At 35.0% G+C, this 21690-nt stretch overlaps 1 protein-coding gene across 2 annotated transcripts; it reads right to left on the bottom strand.

Moving 5' to 3' along the window:
• Window positions 1-8: 8 nt before the first annotated feature.
• On the bottom strand, window positions 9-16006 carry LRRC39 (leucine rich repeat containing 39). 2 transcript variants are annotated; one of them, XM_081223664.1, is made up of 8 exons: window positions 15876-16006; window positions 10668-10773; window positions 9303-9459; window positions 8596-8732; window positions 5591-5736; window positions 4525-4677; window positions 3450-3586; window positions 9-91 (listed from the first exon to the last, which is right to left on the bottom strand). In XM_081223664.1, the coding sequence occupies exons 1-8, from the start codon at window positions 15986-15988 to the stop codon at window positions 36-38; spliced, it is 1005 nt and encodes a 334-aa protein (XP_081079790.1). In that variant the 5' UTR covers window positions 15989-16006; the 3' UTR covers window positions 9-35. The 2 variants fall into 2 exon arrangements, with proteins under 2 accessions (XP_081079790.1, XP_081079791.1); XM_081223665.1 differs by lacking the exons at window positions 9-91; window positions 3450-3586; window positions 4525-4677; window positions 5591-5736 and adding an exon at window positions 6190-6406.
• Between the last annotated feature and the right edge of the window lie 5684 nt (window positions 16007-21690).

The raw sequence follows: 21690 nt of genomic DNA, 5'->3' as shown, positions 1-21690 counted from the left end.
AAGTAATCCTCTTCAGCAGGGCATCTTGAATTATATTATCCATCAGCATTTATAGAGTTTGGTAAAGTAGTAGAGTAGTTGACTTGGTTACCTGAAACACACATAACATGTCAACATGTAACTAGCACATTAACTTTCTATTTGCATTAATTTTGGAAACTTACTTTCCTTTGGTTTTATTTAATACTTTTTATTTTTCAAGTTCAAGATGTAATAATCAATTGTCAGTTTATAACAAGGACCAATCTGAGAAGTTGGTTTATGTATGGATTTTTTGTCCAGGCAGATCTGGAAAGAATAATTAATTGTGATTATTTGTTTCTACTGCAAACAAATTCAGAGATGTTCACCATCAATTAATGAATTCACCTTCAGATTTCAAGAGCCATACCTGTGTTTAAATATTATCAGAATTTGTCCATGACAGACACCAATACTAAAAAGGGTTTTTTTTTTGTGTGTGTGTGGTACGCGGGCCTCTCACTGTTGTGGCCTCTCCCGCTGCGGAGCACAGCCTCTGGACACGCAGGCTCAGCCGCCATGGCTCACAGGCCCAGCCGCTCCGCGGCATGTGGGATCTTCCCGGACCGGGGCACAAACCCATGTCCCCTGCATCGGCAGGCGGACTCTCAACCACTGCGCCACCAGGGAAGCCCCTAAAAAGATATTTTCAAGGAAAAAAACTATTTCACTTCATTTTTATAATTAGTTAATTATCTAGTGAGAACTTCCAAAAAGATACTTGTAAGCCTAATTCACAAATTAAATTGAAATTTGCAAATAACTTCTGAAGTTAATTAGGTGTCATATCTTTTAAAAGGTCATTTTTACATATACAAGAACAAATATAAGTATATTCTCTCCTGTTTGGGAAAATAATTTGGAATAAAGTAGAAATTAGATAGTGATACCAAAAACCTCACTTTCAGGCCTCATTTAGCTCATAAGCAGTTTCTATGCACAAGAAAACATTAAACCAAACATATGGTAAGACTGTTAGTCTTTTCCTCATCTTATCCTTGGTTTATTTCTGCCTTATTTGTAAAAATTATCTTAATCATTGTACATTTGCCAAGACAAAGATACAGAATTACTGATTGTAGATATTATAATGATATTCTTAGGTAACTATTATTTGTAGGTCTATGATTACCTTAATTATAAATTGGAAGTCTAGCTCATTTTTAGTTTCTGACCTTTCTACTTCAGTTTAACCTTACATGTCTTATGAGACTGCCTAGGTTCAAATCCCAACCCTACTACTTGATCTCTTTGTGCCTCAATTCCCTGCTTAAAATGGGCGTGATGAAGATAATAATACCTCACAAGGTTGTTATGAGCATTAAATGAAATAACACATTAAAATGCTTAGAACAGTTCTAAGTACAGAGTAAGTACTCAATAAATATTAACCGTTTTTAATAGTACTAATTCATAACAATATTTTTAATGAAATAGGCAGACTTGGTTTTATTATCTCTGTTTAAGTTGTAACCTTTTTTCTCTTGTTATAAGTTCTATGTCAAATATTATTAAAATAAGGTAGTTTGTTTAAATTAACTACTTATGCCCCCAAATCAAGAGAACATAAATGAAGATAATAATACGTCATTCAATAATTAACCTGATTTTACTCAGTTAGGCAATGCTAATTTGTGTTATACAATCTGTTTTGCTTCATTCAACAATTTATGCCCAGAAATAAAAGCTATCCTACAACAGGCATTATCTCTGTTATATTTCATAAAACACACACACACACACACACACACACACACACACAATTATACTGATAGAGTCCTGTGGCCCAATGAATGTTTCCGACAATGATACCAAGTCCTCTATGGGAAGATAAGGTTGTTCTTCAACATGCCAGCTGTACCAAGATATTGTTTTCCCCAACCTTGCTTATTTCCTTTAAGATTACATGAGACAGTGAATACATGGGATATGCATATAGCTGTTTCTCGACCTGCAGAATTTGCAGGTTCAGCAAGCTCCTTGAACTTTAGATTGATCTACACAACTACCTCTTCCTGCATGTCCCACAGATATATCAAATTTACTGTTAAAACTGAAGCTCATGTTCCACTTCTACCACCAAACCAGCTTCTATATTTCATTTCCCCATCTCAGCATCACCATTCATCCAGTTGCTCTAACCAAAAACAGATTCATCCTGGACTCCTCCCTCTTCTCATCTTCAGTCATCAATTCTGTCTCCTACTTGACTTTTATATATTTATACTCTACTTTTCAAACCTAGGCCCCAACCTATTACAGCTTTTTTACATATCTTCCTCCAGTCTAACCTCCATGTTACTGTTTCTGTGACCTTGCTACAACAGATCTAATGACCTCCATTGGATGTTGGTAAAAATATTTTCTCCAGCTGAAAATACTCTCATATCTGTTTGCTCAGATTATACCTGCTCTTCAAAGTAACTATTTGAAGAGGTAACTAAATTCTACCTTTTAACTAAAAAATTCTTCACATTTTAGTGAATTATAAAACCATGTTTTCCATTACTATACTATTTTTTTATAAAGCTTTTTTAAAATTTTATATTTTATTTATTTATTTTTGGCTGTGTTGGATCTTCGTTGCTACACACAGGCTTTCTCTAGTTGCAGTGAGCGGGGGCTACTCTTCCTTGCGGTGCACATGCTTCTCATTGCGATGGCTTCGCAGCATGTGGGATATTCCTGGACCAGGGATCGAACCCATGTCCCCTGCATTGGCAGGTGGATTCTTAACCACTGTGCCACCAGGGAAGTCCTATTATTTTTTTTATTAACAGAGAGTTATGCTCTTTGTCCTCTTCCCCTAATCTTGGGTTAAGTTAAAGTCATTCCTTCCTTAGTTAAAAAAACAACAAAAAAGAGGTTTTAATTCTAAATTATCAGAGATAAAAGTGATTGAAATCTATATATCAAAAACTCACATTTTAACTGTTGGCTAAAATCTATGTTCTCTTGATATTTTTCATTCCTAGGCACAGTAGCAAAATATTTTTCATTCCTAGTCAAAATATTTCTTTTTGCTATTTGTGGATTATTGTAGAAAAAGAGGAAATGCCAGGGAAGGTAGTGTTCATGGGTAAACTGACATGACAAATTGATAAAATGAGGTAGTGAAGCTTTAAGAATTACATCTTCATTCACTTGGTCATGCTTCAAGTGCTTGACCAAAGAAGTTTATTTCCTGACTCTATTTGAAAGACTTTCAGTATCTTTACAACCTTTCTCTCCAAGCCTTTATCAAAATCGTGAACAGATTAGAATTTCACTTTTTTTTCCTTCAACAATATTAACGAAGAGATCAGAATTTGACAAAAGGTAAGATGGAATGAAAAGTCTATAAAGGAATTTATATATATATATATATATATATATGCATTCCTCTACTAAAAATAATTCTTAACCTGTGTTATATACAAATCTCATACCTGCTTTCCGTGACTCCTGTATGTATGTGTGCATAAACTGAAGGCCGAATAATTCCCGTTCCTCTTCCTCATCTATGTTTTCACCGGGAGGAAGTGTTACTTCCAATTTCAGTGGGTTGTCTCGGAAGTTGACAAACCTAGCAGTTCACCAAAAAACAGTATTTTTATAGGTGCCATAGAAGTGTACATTTATTTTCCTGGAGAAAGATCAAGTGGTAATATACTAAATTACTCTTTTTTTTTTTTAAACTGGTTTCAGTAACTGAACATCTTGGAGAGATGTGATATATCCCAAGAATCTTTAAATTTCTTTCCTAGAAGAAAAATATATTAGCTTTAGACAACTTATTTTCCAAGCTTGTAAAAGCAACTATTAGTCCATAGCATATGTTTAATGTGGTACACCTGAACTTCCAAGAGCAACCCTAATGCATCTCAAATATACAATTAATGCTATGAACTTAAATTTTCTGCATATTTTATACAGCATGTCTTATTTATCATTGTATCGTCACCATCTAGTACAAGGCTCAGTAGTTGCTGAATAAGTAAATGAATGATTTTGTTATGAAAGTTGTGGGATTTGGTGTGAATTCTCACGTCTTATGCTGTCAGGAAATTAAATTTCAGAAGTTATTTGAGGGAGTTCTGTTAGCAATTAACTTAGTAAAAAGTTATATTTACCTCTAACATAATTGCCTTGTCCATTTGTAGTTATTTAGGAGGCAAATAATCACTATTCTTGTGGTTTTGGTTTATCGTGGATAAAACTATTGTGGATAAAGTTTGTTAGCAGTTATAAAGATGATTTTCAGGAAAATGTCACCAACACAGGGCATTCCTTAAAGCTGATAAATCCCAGTAGGGCTTTAGTTTCAAGGATTCTTTCTTGAATAATTTAGACCAGTATTATATTAATCCTAGTTATAAATTATAGAATTTCAAAGTTGGAAAAGATTTTTAAATGTATTCATTTATGTGAATGAGAACTCAAATCTGTTAATAACAATTTCTTTATGTTACTTTGTTCTGCAGCCAGAAAGGAACATGTCAGTTCTGTGTCTACAACTTTTACCTTAGATTGGTCATCTCTTCCATGCACACTGGAATATCTTTCAGTTTATTGTTGCTGAGAACAAGAGTACCCAGATTTTTCATATTGCTGATTGTTTCTGGCAAGCGTGTTATTTTATTCCGTTGGAGCCATAATGTGTGTAGACTTTGCATTCTGAAGAATTAAGAGGTTTCTGTGATTAATCACATGTAATATGAAAACCCTGGTTCTTATTAACCCAAAAATTTTTTAAATGTCATCTTGCATAACATCTCCTTTAACCAGTATACATATTGAGTTAACTGACTTCACATTACCTGATTTTAGGGAAACTATAACAAGGGAGTTAATCTCTATCTACCGTATAGCTCTCATCATGTAGTGGTAGAAATTAAATCAATGTATTCTAGAATTCTTCACTGTTCTCATAGGATTTCTTGCAGAAGAACTGCTAAAATGCTATCTAATCTGAATTAGAGTCTTAAGAGGAAACTCAGAAATTATTAATATGCCCATTTAGGGCAAGGCAAGTATGCATAATGGTTAACAGCATGGACTCTGGGGCCAGGGTGCCTGGGTTCAAATCCTAACTGGCACACTTACTAACTGTGATCTTGAGCAATTTACTATCATCTCTACATTAGTTTCCTCAATGTTTTTAAAGTGCACAGAAGTGCCTGGCATGCACTAAGCAATGTTGTTATTGCTGTGGCCTATTCTTGTCAATTTGTTCAAGTCAGATAGCCAGTTTTTCTCTCCCAAACTCGCCCCCCTCCCTTTTCTTTTTTTGGCTGTACCACGTGGCTTGTGGGATCTTAGTCCCGTGACCAGGGATCAAACCCGACCCTCTGCAGTGGAAGCGCTAAGTCCTAACCACTGGACCACCAGGGAATTCCTCAAAACCCTTTTTTTAAAATTTGGAGTACATGAATATATTCTGTTAAAAAGTAGCATACATTATTTGGAACTAAATGGATCTATTGTGATTGATTATGCTTGGGGTCCCCTGTGTTTTGTTTATTCTTTCTTATTTATCATAGAGAGCTTCAACACGTCTCTTGGTAGCAAAAAAAGTTATTTATGTTACCTTTCTACAGTATCAGGAAGTTGTTCAAGTCCGTTGCTTCCCATATCAAGCCACTCAAGGGCAGGCATGTTCAACACAGCAGGAGGGATTGTAGTAAAGTGGTTCATACTCAAATCAAGGTGAGTAAGCTTTAACAAGTTGCTGAGCTGAAGAGGAAGGCAAGGTTTTTCAAAATAAATGTCCACAACGTAAACTACTAGGACACCCACAATGGTAAAGGAGATATATCACATCAAGGATTGTCTACACGATGCTTGCACTTTAGTCACAGCAGTCCACAACAAATTTGAGATAACAATAATGCTAAATAACCTCCAGATAAATGAAAAACTCTCTCATAGAAAGTTCATCTATTCAAAGAAAACTTATCTTCCAAAATAACCAAGCTCCAGGGTTTATAGCACCTGCCTGGCAGAAGCTTTTTTTTTTCTTTCTGGGAGTAAATATATATTATGTTTTCCTTTTATCTAGTAGTTGAGATTTTCTTGGGAAAACCCAAACTTCAGAATAATAGTTACTTTTGTTAACCCCCTTTCTTTGTGCCTGATGCTTTTTTTTTTTTTTTTTTGCGGTACGCGGGCCTCTCACCGTTGTGGCCTCTCCCGTTGCGGAGCACAGGCTCCGGATGCGCAGCCTCAGCGGCCATGGCTCACGGGCCCAGCCTCTCCGTGGAATGTGGTATCTTCCTGGACCGGGGCACGAACCCGTGTCCCCTGCATCGGCAGGTGGACTCTCAACCACTGCACCACCAGGGAAGCCCGTGCCTTATGCTTTACATAACATTATCTCAGTCATAGAATTTACTGTTTGGTAATTCTATTTTTTAAATGAAAACATCAATAAAACATTTATTAAGACTATATAACAACACCAGTGTGCTCAGCTTAAGAAAACAGATATATCAATATGACTGCCCTCAATGTACTTCTCCCTTCTTCCTCTTTGAAGATAACTCTATCCTGAATTTGGTATCTATTATTCCCATGCATTTTAAAAATGTTTTTATTACTATACATAAATATATGTTTTCTATATAGCTCTCTCTATATATTACTATTTTGTGTATTTTCATAAACAAAATTATATTTTTATATGTTTTTGAATTTTATTTAAAGATGATGATACTGTACTTATCTTTCTTTAACTTGCTTTTTTCTCTCAATATCAGTCTTTATATGTATTCACATTGATGCATATAGCTCTAGTTTATTCATCAACTTTACAAGGTGAGTACCTTTTTTCCCTTTTATGGACAAAATGGTTTATAGAGGCCATGTGACTAGAAATGATGGAGCTATGATGTACACTCAAGTTTTCGTGGACCTAAAGCTGCAAAATTTCTAAATTTCTTTTTCCTCTGTAGTGAAAATTTCAAAATGTAAGAATTTAGTTAACTTTTACAAAAGACTCTCCATTTAGCTAGGCAAGTTCTATGTTTTATTTCTATCTCAGGGCACATTCAGATTCATTCCACAACTTTAACACCTCAAAAAATGCACAAATACAGTGTTTTATGGGTAATACAAAAATGCAGTTTTCCATTTAGTAGGTGATATTTCTCTAGCTTTATAATTCGTCATGAATAAAACACTTTTCAAAACTTGTCATCAGACTTTTAAAATTTTCAAATGATTCAGAATAGTGTATAAAAAGATTGTTTTTACTTTAGCATAAATTTGTTTGTGTGTTACAGTGTGTGCAATTTAATGACTGAGAGTTAAGTCTCCTGTTGCAGATTTCTCAGTGGGACTAGAACCCTTTGGTTTTAAAAGCTTGAAGAAAGATATTAAAACCATTATCATCTAAGTCTTAATTTTGCATATGTGAAAATTGAGACCTAGTTATGTAAAGTGGTGTGTTCAAGGCCACACAGCTACTTAAAGGCCACACTTGGAAATAATTCCAGGCTCAAGATCTCAGTTCACTATTTGTTTCTGTAAAACGTATTTCTTTAAGTAAAGACATTAAGGTAAAGACAGGTTAAGAGACATGCCCAAATTCACATAGCTTTTTAGTGACAGAACCAAAGCTAGAAACAAAATCACAATAATTAAAAATTAGAAATAAAATGTTTATTGGCCCTCTTTTAGGTATAAAGAAATTGTCCCTGTGATCATGATTTTCATCATAATCAAGTGTATACATTTCACTAAACTGAACTATTATAAGATCAGATGGATATAGCTATAGAAACTATGTTTTACTTGCAAGAGCAACAATAATTGGTGCATGTTTACTGGTTTGGGGAGGAAAGTGACATTCTTACCAAGATAAAGTGGGAAAGGGGAATAGTCTTTTATTTTGAGTTTTATTATTTTTCTTAACTTTTATCTTGCAAAATCATTGTTTTCAAGGCAAAGCACCATGGAAATTTCCTTTGCTGATTCTAAGAGCCTTAAATATGCTTGAAAAATAATAGGAATGTCTATATCTCTATGATCAGTTTGGTCTTACCAAGAACAAGATATCATACCAAATCAAACTTTGAGGGCTTTCCAAGCCCACTGCCTTGCTTTACTTGGTAGAGCCTAGGAAGCTAGAAAACACTTTTCCTAAACTGAAGAATTCATGTCTTTTTACTTTACCTCTATCTCAAAAGCTGATCACCTATAAAAACTAATAAACAAAAGAGTTTTTCTGTCACCACATTGTCTGTGCTTTATGATAATCATTTATTCATTCAATAGGCATTAAGTAACATCTACAACCTAGGCTGTGCCTTCAATTCTGGGAATTGAAATAAATAAGATTCTCACTCTGGCCTTCAAGGAGATCACTAATAATGTCAGTACTGTGACAATAATAGAAATAGCTTTTTATGCTAAATAAATCTTTCTCTAATTAAAAACATGCTTCATAATAATAGGAAATGGTTTTCACTAAATATTTTCTGAAATAAAATTTATAGCATTTTTCCATTAGTGTTATTTTTAATGATCACACAGTGGAGAAGTAAACCACCAGTAGAAGGAAAATAAAATCATAGGTATTTATATCATTCTGACCTCTTGTGGAAGATCACATATATCTCTGTTAACAGCAAGTTCAAGTTTCTCCAAGCTGGCACAGTTACTTAGTTCCTTGGGGACAGTTTTGATTTTGTTGTAACTAAGAATCAGTTCCTGAAGTCTAGTGAGCAGTCCTACGGAAAAATAATACACAATAAAGAACAGAGGGATATAAAATAATGTTTCCCGTTATTAAGTATTACAGCATAATTTACTTGCCCGTTTCATATTGGCAAATTCACACTTAGGCTCTTCCCTTTTCCCACTGTGTGTCCTGCCCCTTCTTCAGATAAAGAGCTGGTGATTTATCAGTGCTATAAACAAAAATATTCTTTTCATTCTGTTTTATCTATACTATATCCTGACCAGTTTTCCATTTGGGGATTTTTTTTTCCTCATTTAAGGAATTATTTCTAATTTTCTTTCTTGTCTTCAATTTGTTCCCTTCTAGGAGGAATAACCAAACCAACGATATTGTTTCCAGAATCTATACAATATTATTTCCAAAGAGACTTCTCTTGCATTGAAATCTCATCTTGAATCACCTCAGTAAATCCAGAAGGCTTGAATCCCCTGGAAGCTTCAGTTTAGAGTAGATGTTTAAAATTTTAAGATTCAGGACTATATAAAGATGAGGTCTTTATTCCATGTATCAAAAAAAAATTCTCAGTGAAAAACACAGGAATAAAAGCAATTTTCCTTACCAATTCCTCGAGGTATGTCTGAAATTGTGTTTCGAGATAAATCTAACACAATAAGGTTCTGGAATCTTCCGATAAATTCAGGAATTTTCACCAAGCCAGTTCTATGAAGTTGCCATTCCTGTAGCTGATTTAGTTTTAGTAGAGAAGAAGGGAGGGTCTAAACTCAAGTAAAAAAAATGGAAGAGTTACTATATTACTTAAATTATTTTAGTATCATGACATACAGAAATATGACTGTAGAGATACTATTTGATTTGTAAAAGAACTTAGGAATATTTTTTCTTTAATGGGTTATATTTCCAAATACTTTGTGCTACTTCTAAGTTTTAAGAACTTTCCTTTTTTGGCGGGTGCTAAACCTTCAAACCCCAATCATAATAACATAAACAGAAATAACATATTTCAGTCAATATTGCACACACATAGAGCTGTGTTCTAAAGATTCCATTTTATTAGGCTTAACTAGAGTACATATGTTACTCAACATGAGAATATGGTGGCTAATTGAAATTATAGAGAACCAAAAAGATCATTCTAATCAATTCAAACTTCTCTTCCCATTCTGTTTTGAAATAGTTTAGTTTTTTAAAGCACATTTTCTTTTAATTTAAGAATTTTAAAAGTTTCAACTATTCTGAACTCTATGCCTTTTCCCTTTCAGCCTAAAGTAGCCAAAAGACAAAATACAGGAGCTAACCCCCTAGCTAAATATACCAATATGTGTGAAAACAAACACTGACTCAAGGGATAGAGGTGGCCCTTGTCAAACTTAGAGTAGGCCTAATGTAATTAAGCAACTATGTTTGTGTGTGTGTGTGTGTGTGTGTGTGTGTGTGTGTGAGAGAGAGAGAGAGAGAGAGAGAGAGAGAGAGAGAGAGAGGGAAAGAAAGAAAGAGGAGATAATGTGAATCTGGTTGTAGACCTAATAAAAAAATTAATATACATTTCCATTTTGTGAAGTTTTAACTGAGCATTTGCTTTTGTTTTTACTTTAAGGCCAAAGCTTTATTTAAAACACCTTCCACTGCTTTCAGTTGAGCATTTGCTTTGAAAAAGCTACACGATTTTTGTTAAGCAGATGGTCACCTTTTTACGGATAATGAGAAATTGCTTATTAGAAGGATTAGTGGGAGAAATATTACAAATGACTTAAATTTAGGCCGAGTTAAAGCACATTGGTTGAAGTTTTGCAATAAAAAGTTGTGAAGTTACATTAATTTTCAGTTCATGTTGCCCAGATTCATTTGGTACATTATTAAAATTAGAATTCCTAACTATTCCAGACTTAAGCACATAATTTAAGAATCATTCTCTCCCACAAAATGTGAAATATAAAAAATCAAATATTACTTCTATAAAGCTTACCTTCCATTCCTCTTTTTCTATCTTCAAAATGAGCCTTCCATCTACCCTGGTGACCTTTTCTCTTAGCTTGGTTAAGCTCACTCGTTCTTCCCAGATTCGCACTAGCCTAGGAGACCAGGAAATCATTTTAGTTCACAGGTAATGACATAGGTAGCATTCACTTTTGTATGAAAAAATGACCCATCAAAAACAACCATTTGATTGATAGTGTCTGGAAATCAGACAAGAATTTATTTTTCAAGAATTATAAATATGATTAATACAATAAATGCCTTACTTTTAAGTTTTTGAAAAGTACCTTAACTCTCCATAGATTTTTTTGTAACAGCTTTATTGAGATATAATTCACATACCATAAAAATCCTTTTAAAGTATACAGTTCAGTATTTTTTCATATATTCACAGAGCTGTGCAACCATCACCACTATCTGATCCAAAACATTTTCAGCACTCAAAAAGAAACCCCATGCCCTTAGCAGTCACTCCCCATTCCTCCTTGCCCCAGCCCCTGGCAACCAATAATCTACTTTCTATCTCTGTCTCTACTTTCTATCTCTATCTTTTCTATATTTGCCTAATCTGGACATTTCATATAAAAGGGATTATATAATATATGGTCTTTTGTGTCTGGCTTCTTTCACGTAGCATAGTTTTATCCAAAGTTTATGCATGCTGTAACGTGTATCAGTACTTCATTCCTTTTTATAGACGAATATATTCTGCCAAATTTTGTTGATCCATTCATCAGTTGATGGACATCCGGGTCAATTCCATTTTTTAGCTATTCTGAATAATGCTACTATGAACATTCATGTACACATTTTCAGGTAGACGTATGTTTTCTCTTGAGTTTGTATATTCATAGGAGTAGAATTGCTGGGTCATTTTGTAACTCAATGTTTAACTTTTTTAAAACTGCCAAACTTTGTCCAAATTGATTGCATCATTTTACCTTCCCACCAGCAGTGTATGAGGGCTCTGATTGCTCCACATCTTTGCCAACATTTGGTAGTGTCCATCTTTTTTTATGTCACATTTCTTTTTTGTTAAATTTTATTTATTCATTTATTTATTTATTTGATTTTTGGCTGCATTGTGTCTTCGTTGCTGCGCGCGGGCTTTCTCTAGTTGGGGTGAGCGGGGGCTACTCTTCGTTGCGGTGCGCGGGCTTCTCATTGCAGGGGCTTCTCTTGTTGTGGAGCACAGGCTCTAGGCACGTGGACTTCAGTAGTTGTAGCACGCAGGCTCAGTAGTTGTGGCGCATGGGCTTAGTTGCTCGGTGGCATGTGGGATCTTCCCGGACCAGGGCTCGAACCCATGTCCCCTGGATTGGCAGGCGGATTCTTAACCACTGTGCCACCAGGGAAGCCCAGTGTACATCTTTTTGATCATAGCTATCCTAGGGGTGTGAAGTGGTACCTCACTGTTGTTTTGACTTGCATTTATTAAATATCTAATTCATAGATATCTAATAAAAAATGTTTTAAAGACTTGCAAATGATGTAGTTCAACTGCAGAGTTAAATTGTATATTACTGTATTCTATTATATCCAGATTTAGTTTTTCACATGTAAAAATGTACAAAATTCTAGAGCACATCCTACTGATTTTTGGTTCATAGCAAACTTACATAATAATAATGTCAAGCTTATAAAAATGACTAGCAAGGGCTTCCCTGGTGGCGCAGTGGTTGAGAGTCCGCCTGCCAATGCAGGGGACACGGGTTCGTGCCCCAGTCCGGGAGGAACCCACATGCCGCGGAGCGGCTAGGCCCGTGAGCCATGGCCGCTGAGCCTGCACGTCCGGAGCCTGTGCTCCGCAACGGGAGAGGCCACAACAGTGAGAGGCCCGCATACCAAAAAAAAAAAAAAAAAAAGACTAACAAAAGGTTGCAGAAGGTTTTCTATTTCTATACTAGAAATTTTTCATGTATGAAAAATAAAGAATAAGTTTAGAATTGAAATTTTGCACTTTTAGCCTATTAGAATGATACATAATAAAGAAATATAAGCAATCATCAAAGAAGATAGGTTTAATTAATTTGAATATTTATTTGCCAAAATTCTCTTGACATCTAAGAGTTAATATATATTCTTAGCAATTCTGCATATTAACTGATCTTCAGTGAGGATTTTATTTTAATGAACAGAAAACCAAATATCTCTAAAAGTATAATATTTGCTGTCTATATATGTTTGTGTTTGCAAAACATTTCTGTGGAGTCTGCGTATTTTCATCCACTGCTTGTCTGAAAGTTAACTAATCTGCTAACAAGTGCACTGTGGCAATGGCTATGTGTGGCCTTCTAGACTGAACAGCTAAGCTTCCAATAGGTGTGGTTAAGTGGGACAAAATGTATACTGCCATCTATTCAATTACACCACGTTTTATAAAAATAGAACTATTTAAACAGTAGACATAATGATTATTAATTACTTATTACTCACTGAAATATATGTATTTCAGAGCAAGATTTAATGATGGGCAATGAAGTGTGTTATTCCCTAACGTTTAATTTCAATTAAAGAATTCATCAAGCACCCATTATATGCCAAATACTATGCTGGACATTGTGGATACAAAAAGCTCTGTCCTTAATAAGTGAGGCTAACTATTATTAAACAAGTTTATTTCCATCTCTTAAATGATTCATTAATTCTTTCTGGCTCTGTATTACTATGATCTAAGTCCAGAATGTATCACTTAATTTGGTGACCATGGGCAAGACATCTCATCTCTAAGGACCTTGCCAATAAAACATGGGGTTTGGATTAAATAATATCTAAGGTCTCTTCTAGCTCTAGTATTCTATAATTCCTACACTGTTTATTTTAGGCTTGATGTTCTTTCAAAGTTTTGAACAGAAGTTTTCTACCTCCTCTAAAACCCTTTTATTTTATCTAAAAACTTTCTCCAATGTTGTTATACCAACTCTTACCCAAGTGCTTGCTTTCTTCAAGGCAGCTTGGCATCCAAAGACAGAATAATTTCTGTTTAAACTTAAGGCTTTTTGAGCTAAACCTTTAGTCTCTTTTAGCTGAGAGAAGAAGCTTTAGATTACATTTTTACCCCTTGCCTGTTTTGTACAGAGAAAACTTGAAGCTGCTGAAATTAAATGATTCTTAACTAGACACATATAACAGGTGAAATTCAAGAGTTTAGAACCAACTCGTGATTTCTGACCATGGTTTTTTAAAAAGTGGATAGGATTTATAAGAGTACTCGAGTCAATAGAGAACAGACTTGTGGTTGCCAAGGGTGGGGTGGGGTTTGGGATTAGCAGATGCAAACTAGTATATATAGGATGGATAAACAACAAGGTCCTATTGTATAGCACAGGGAACTATATTTAATAGCCTGTGATAAACAATAATGGAAAAAAATATATATATATATACACATATAACTGAGTCACTTTGCTGTACTGTAGAAATTAACACAACATTGTAAACCAACTATACTTCAATAAAATTTCTTTTAAAAAGAGTACTTGAGTCAAGTTTGTCATAATTGTATAATATAAACATAATATGTATCATAAGAGTAGTTTTACACATTTCAGTCTAGGGAAATTTAAGACCTAAGGTGAATATAAGCTTACTGAGTCACATTGCTTAGGTATGAATACAGGTGAATACCAGTTCCACATTTATTAGCCGTGTGATCTTTGACAAGTTACCTAGACCTATCCTTCAGGTTTCCATCTTTAAAATGGAGAAAATAACATCACCTATGTGTGGCAGAGACTGCTTATCATTCCCCAGTATCTGTTACTCCTCTTCTTCCTCAGTAACAGATCCTCTAAATTTAACTGGGCACAAGACTTCATTTAGCCATCCTCCTTTGCAGCTAGGTATGGGTCATATGAAGCTTTGGCTAATGAGATGTTAGCAGAAATAGTAATGTGTGCAACTTCCTGCAGGCTAGAATCAAGTACATTGGCCACAGTTGGTGTATCTATGTATTTGGGGCCATGAGGTGACTAAAGTCCATTCCTAAAGGAATGGAGACTATGCACAGTTGAGCAACAAGATAAAAGCCTGAATGTGTGACTCAGTGCAGTGCTGTGCCAGCCCTCTTCTTTGCTGGGAGAATGCCAGTTATTTCTAAGTGTTTACACTTCCTCCAAGTTACCCAAGTATAAATCTTAATTTGTCTAAATCATACAATCTCATTTCTCTGGAAGGTAACTGGATCAGGGGTGTACTAATGACCCAATTCTGGCCAATGAGAGGTGAAGGAGAAGTTTGATGGAGACCTCAGAAAGGTTTTCTCATTCTTAAAGAAGATACAGAAATAAATAATTCCTGCTCTTCTGATAACATAATGATGCCTGGCTGTGATGCCTGGAAGTATACCAGTCATCCTGTGACACTGAGAGGAGCTAACCTGAGGACCAAACTGACACACTGATAAAAATAAGCTGAGTCTTTAAAACTGTTGAAGCTTTGGAATTGCCTTACCTCAGGACTTCCTTATTGTTTAACCCATTTTTAGTTGAGTTTTCTGTTATTTGCTGACACAAGACCGTTTTTTAAAATGAGATATAACTGACATATAACATATTAGTTCTAGATGTACAACATAATGGTTTGATATTTGTACATATTGCAAGACCATTTAATGTTTAGAAAGAGACCTAACAAATGATAACTGTAGGGGGCTACATGGAATCTATGAGGAAAGGGGCCATCCTTGCAAGAGTAGTAGGATAATTTGGAGATATCCAATGAGGAAGGTAGGTTGGTATCAGTGAGGCAGAGGAAGTGAGAGCCAAACTATTTAAGTATAGCCCAAATAGAGGAATCAGGTGATCCACAGGGGCCCTGGCTGGAACTCACAGCTATTTAAATAGGTGAGAATCTACTGTACCTTCTACTGCCAGTTGTTGTTTTAGATCCTAGGGAATATAATGTTGAACAAACAATCTCTGAAAAGTAGACTAAATGATACTAATCAAACTTTGATGAAAGTTGAACAGACTCCTAGGACAACTACTATTTTCACTTACAGACACTTGTATTTTTTGTGGCCCCCATCACATGGCCACACTTAATTGTCAGGTGCTTCCTTTAGTTATATTTTGGGTTTTCAGTAAACAGAAACCTCTATCAAATTCAATAATAGGCATTTAATAAATACTATTTTTAATAATGAGGATCCTATGAATTTTTGCTAATTCAAGATAATAAACATGTTATAGCATACTTTTGTTGAAATTCCTTCTCTCGCTTCAGGTCTTCATTGTTTTTCTTTATTCTTTTCTCCCAAACTTCCTTTACAGCATTGACAGCCCCAGTACAAATCACATTTTCTGACATGACTTCTCCACATTGTCACAGAGTCACCAACTTTATTAAATTTTGAATAGCTGAATCACAGATGCCATCTCAGAAAGGGCCTGATTGTACCAGAGGGAAAAACAAAACAGTAATGTTTCAGAATGTTTACTGAGTACCACGATGATCATAATAGCTTTTTATTGAACACATTCCATGTTCCCAAAACTATTTTATGCACTTTACATGCCATATTTCACTAAATAATTCTCATAAAAGTATCATGACATGGGTACTTTTATTGTCACTAATACACATGAGAAAACCGATCCCTAAAAAAGGTGGGCAATTGGTTAAGGTCTCATCTCTAATAAGTGGCAGAGGGGGGAACTGATGCCAAGTCTACTTCCTTTGTTCCTACTAATTCACAATAATGAAAAACTGCAACTGGTTTACGTGTCCAATTATAAGGAAATGTTTAATAATGGATATACAAGATAAGCAGGTATCTTGGTATATCTGCTTAATCTAATTGCTATATGTACAAGCTGGAATTCAGTTAAGTGGGATATATTGGTATTGTTTTCTCTTGTGTCAAATAAATTGCAAACAGACTCATCTAACACTGAGGATTGTGATGTGAATCTCAGAAATGAGAGGAAAATAATAATAGGGGAATGGTTATGTAAATTATGGTAGATCTATTTGATGGAATGCTCTTTGTCTTACAAATAATAGTATTGGTTTTTCACCAGATTATATTAGTAATAATGAAAAAATTTGATTCACAATTAATTTAACTATTTTGTTCAAAATTCAAGAAGTCAAAGATGTCCACAATTACCACTTCTATTCAACATTATACTGGAATGCAATAATGCAAGAAAATTAAATAGAAAGGTAGAAAGTTTGGAAAGGAAAAAGTGAAATTTGCAACAGCACAGGAAAAAAGGTACTCTCATGCACTAAAGGTGACAGTATATATTGTTATATTCTCTATGGAGAGAATTTTAGTAATATCTATCAAACTTACAGAACCACATTCACACTCATAAGAATATATACTGTAAATATTTTCTATTGTAAAATGACATATTACAAAGTTATTCACTACGGTGTTTTTCATAACAGCAAAAGATTGGAAACAACATAACTTTTCACCAATAAATTATAGTACATGCATATCGTGGGAAATTATATAGCTCCATAAAGAAGGAAAAGCATTTTATATACTGATATACCATGATATCCAAAATGTATGACTATGACAGTTTATTGTCCATTCTAATTAATATGGATACTTGGGTCCCAGATGTTTGCTATTATGAGTAACACTGTTTCTAAAATTCCTGTTCTTATCTTCTTGTTGCTCAAGTGGTATTATTCCTATTGCATATATACCCAGGACTAGAATTGCTAGATCACTGTGTATGTGACTGTTCAAATTTTTAAGATAGAGCCCAATTGTTTTCCAAAATGATTATGCCCATTTATACTCTTACTACAACTGTATAAGGGTCCCCATTGATATATATCCTCACCAATACACTACTGCATAAAATGATATCTCATCGTGGTTATCATTTATGCTTTCCTGATTAATAAATGCTCCAGGCTAATAAACAAAGATTGTCCAGTTGAATAAAAGACAAAATCCTATGTATTGTTTACAAAAGGCACACTTAAAACATAAAGATAGAAAAAAATGGAAAGTACAAAAAAGAAAAAGATCACTCCTAGGTTTATACTCAAGAGAAATGAAAATATATGTTCACACAAAAACTTGTACATGAATGTCGATAGTAGCATTATTCTTAAGAGCCCTAAAGTGGAAAACAAATGGCTATTAACTAACGAATGGACAAACAAAATGTGGTATATCCATACAATGGAATGTTATTCTGGCATAAAAAGGAACAAAGCACTGATACATGCTACATCATGGAGAAATTTTCAGTAAAATTATGCTGATAGAAGCCAGACACAAAATACCACAAACTGTATAATCCCATTTATATGAAATGTCCAGAATAGGCAAATACATGAAGAAAGAAAATAGATTAGTGATAACCAGGGGCTTTGCAGAGGGGGAAATAGGAGTGATTGCTAAGGGTATGAAGTTTCTTTTTTGAATGATGAAAATCAACTTTTTGAAATAAATCAACCTATGAAAAAGCAAAGACTTATTTATGGCTAAAAACCAGAATGTAATAAATGTGGTACATCTTGAAAATATAAAAATAAAAGTACTTTTAACAGAATGTGGAAGAAGGAAATGGGGAAGTGGAGGGTAGGAGAGTCAAGAGATACTATCTATACTTTATGGAACAAGAAATAGAGATTTAAGTATTTAAGTTATAAGGCAATCAAAAGAGAAATTAAAATAGGGATATAACTCTATGGGGGTGCAAGTGAATTTAAGCATCATCTTTCATAATGAAACTCCATAGATAATGTCTAAAGTTGAGAAGACACAGCATAACTCCCTTTGGGGAAAAAAATGTATTATGGAGATAACCACTGAAAACTAATCCTGAAATAGTTAAAATGGTTACTTCACAACAAAGGAGGCAAGAACATACAATGGAGAAAAGACAGCCTCTTCAATAAGTGGTGCTGGGAAAACTGGACAGCTACACGTAAAAGAATGAAATTAGAACACTCCTTAACATCATACACAAAAATAAACTCCAAAAGGATTAAAGACTTAAATGTAAGACCAGACACTATAAAACTCTTAGAAGAAAACATAGGAAAAAACACTCTTTGACATAAACCACAGCAAGATCTTCTTTGACCCACCTCCTAGAGTAACGGAAATAAAAACAAAAATAAATAAATGGGACTTAATTAAACTTAAAAGCTTTTGCACAGCAAAGGAAACCATAAACAAGACAAAAAGACAAGCCTCAGAATGGGAGAAAATATTTGCAAATAAAACAAAAAAGGATTAATCTCCAAAATATACAAGCAGCTCATGGAGCTCAATATCAAAACAACAAACAATACAGTTAAAAAATGGGTGGAAGACCTAAATAGACATTTCACCAAGGAAGACATACAGATGGCCAAGAGGCACATGAAAAGATACTTAACATCACTAACTATTAGAGAAATGCAAATCAAAACTACAATGAGGTATCACCTCACGCCAGTCAGAATGGCCATTATCAAAAAATCTAGAAACAAGAAATGCTGGGAAGGGTGTGGTGAAAAGGGAACCCTCCTGCATTGTTTGTGGGAATGTAAATCGATACAGCCACTACGGAGAACAGTATGGAGGTTCCTTAAAAAACTAAAAATAGAACTACCATATGACCCAGCAATCCCACTACCGGGCATATACCCTGAGAAAACCATAGTTCAAAAAGAAACATGTACCACAATGTTCATTGCAGCACTATTTACAATAGCCAGGACATGGAAGCAACCTAAGTGTCCATCGACAGATGAATGGATAAAGAAGATGTAGCACATATATACAATGGAATATTACTCAGCCATAAAAAGAAACGAAATTGAGTTATTTGTAGTGAGGTGGATGGACCTAGAGTCTGTCATAACAGAGTGAAGTAAGTCAGAAAGAGAAAAACAAATACCATATGCTAACGCATATATATGGAATTAAAAAAAAAAGGTACTAATGAACTTAGGGGCAGGACAGGAATAAAGAAGTAGACGTAGAAAATGGACTTGAGGACATGGGGTGGGAGGGTAAATCTGGGGCAAAGTGAGAGTAGCATCGACATATATACACTACTGAATGTAAAATAGTTGGCTGGTGGGAAGCAGCAGCATAGCACAGGGAGATGGGCTCTGTGCTCTGCGATGACCTAGAGGGGTAGAATAGAGAGGATGGGACGGAGGCTCAAGAGGGACAGGATATGGGGACATGTGTAGGCATATGGCTGAGTCGCTTTGTTGTGCAACAGAAACTAACACAGTATGGTGGAGCAATTATACTCCAATAAAGATCTATTTAAAAAAATGGTTACTTCTAGGGTGATAGAAATGGGGTGGATATTGCTTTTCATTGTTAGTCTCTAAATTACTGATTTCTTTAAACTAAAAGTATGCAGTGTGTGTGTGAGAGAAAGACAGAGACAGAGAGAGGGAGAAAAATGTGTTGATATTACAGAGGGAAAAAGTTTAACATTTCAGGATGAATGTATAAGTGCCAATATGCAGAAAATTATTAGGAGGAGGTCCTTATTTTAAGCAATGCATGCGGAATTTAAACAGGAACAGACCTGCAAGATCTTTCTGCCATCAAGAAACCTTGGGATATTTATGCTAATAATCCAAACCCCTGTCCAGTTACAATTTATTATCTCAGATGTAAGCAGGTTTGAAGTAGTCATTTATCAAATAATAAAGTTTAAAATCTCAAGTATCTACATGTAAATGTGTATTTTACTGGACATATATAACTATTCATGTGCTCATTCATGTCCTCGTTTGCCATTAAACTTTGGTCAGTCATCTGTTTTTCTGTAATAGCGACCAATGCCCCTTTGAGGAAAACAAGTCAGTAGTGATATGTGTGTCTGCCTTCAGCATGGGATTGTGTTCTCTACCTTGATTACTACAACAGAAAAGCACATCGCGTGGCAGTGAAGTAGACATGGCTGTGACATGACTCAGGAGTCAGCTTCCCAGAGTCAAAAGAAAACAAAAGAAATACAATCTCAGAAGAAATACTTCTTGACTTCTGGGGAAATCAATCTTCCTGAGGAGGACAACTACATGAATGACTATGAACCTCCAAGAGATTTTTAAATTCAATTCCAATTTTAGTTGTACATTCCAGCAAATACTGACACAGTATAAACATCAACAGCAATTTATTTATATGTCAAGAGTGGGAAAAAATGTTTTTGAAAAACACTTACCACAGTCGGTAGGTGCAAACGCTGACATGCCCAAAGTTAGTGTATCAGCTAGGAGTGGATTGCTGGGAGAATTGTTTTCAGTGTGACTCCGAATGATTAAAATCCTCAGTCAAACTGTAACCAAGTGAAATGTAATGTCAGCCTAGTTCTAATTTTAGTTCATGGTCAAAGCTGAGAATAGCAAAAATCACATGGAGCTTCTGCACAAAGGATCAGCTGATAAAGTATGTGAGTGCATTCCGTACAATGCAAAATACTGTACTGCAGGTATTATAAAACCATTAGGCGTAACTATTTCTAAGCTCCTGAAAAATAATTCTTATTGAAAGTCCTTCCACTTTTCATGATTTATACCTTTTGAGTATTTAATAGAATTTAATGAATCTGTTCCAAGCAAAGAAACTGAGAAATACACAGATGTATGGCATAACAAAAACCCTACCTAGTAAGCCATAGATACTTAAATATTTAAAGTTTCAACTGCTTCAGAAAAAAAGAAAAATGAAGGTGTGGAGAAATCCAGGTAACAGATGAGCCCCAAGCTTCTGTTGCATCCAAGTTTCAGATTTAATTATCTCTTAATTCTCATCTCTTCAGACTTCAAAAATAGGAGTTAATTCCAAGTTCTTTAAAAATATATGTATTTATTTTTTGAATTGGTAATATATGAACATGGAACAAAATTCAAAAGATGATGAACGGGCTTCCCTGGTGGCGCAGTGGTTGAGAGTCCGCCTGCCGATGCAGGGGACACGGGTTCGTGCCCCGGTCTGGGAAGATCCCACATGCCGCGGAGCGGCTGGGCCCGTGAGCCATGGCTGCTGAGCCTGCGCGTCCGGAGCCTGTGCTCTG

Source organism: Mesoplodon bidens (assembly GCF_964165515.1).
Source record: "Mesoplodon bidens genome assembly, chromosome: 2".
NCBI lineage: Eukaryota > Metazoa > Chordata > Mammalia > Artiodactyla > Ziphiidae > Mesoplodon > Mesoplodon bidens.
The sequence above is the reverse complement of the archived record's forward strand: the minus strand, read 5'-3'. Positions and strand labels throughout refer to the sequence as shown.

Excerpts from the sequence above, each read along its gene's own strand:
- LRRC39 (XM_081223664.1), bottom strand. The coding sequence starts at position 15,988 with ATGTCAGAAAATGTGATTTGTACTGGGGCTGTCAATGCTGTAAAGGAA. Across the intron at positions 8,733-9,302 it reads AGACATACCTCGAGGAATTG|GACTGCTCACTAGACTTCAG; the intron begins GTAAGGAAAATT and ends ATTTTTCCGTAG. Across the intron at positions 5,737-8,595 it reads TATGTGATCTTCCACAAGAG|CTCAGCAACTTGTTAAAGCT; the intron begins GTCAGAATGATA and ends CTTCCTCTTCAG.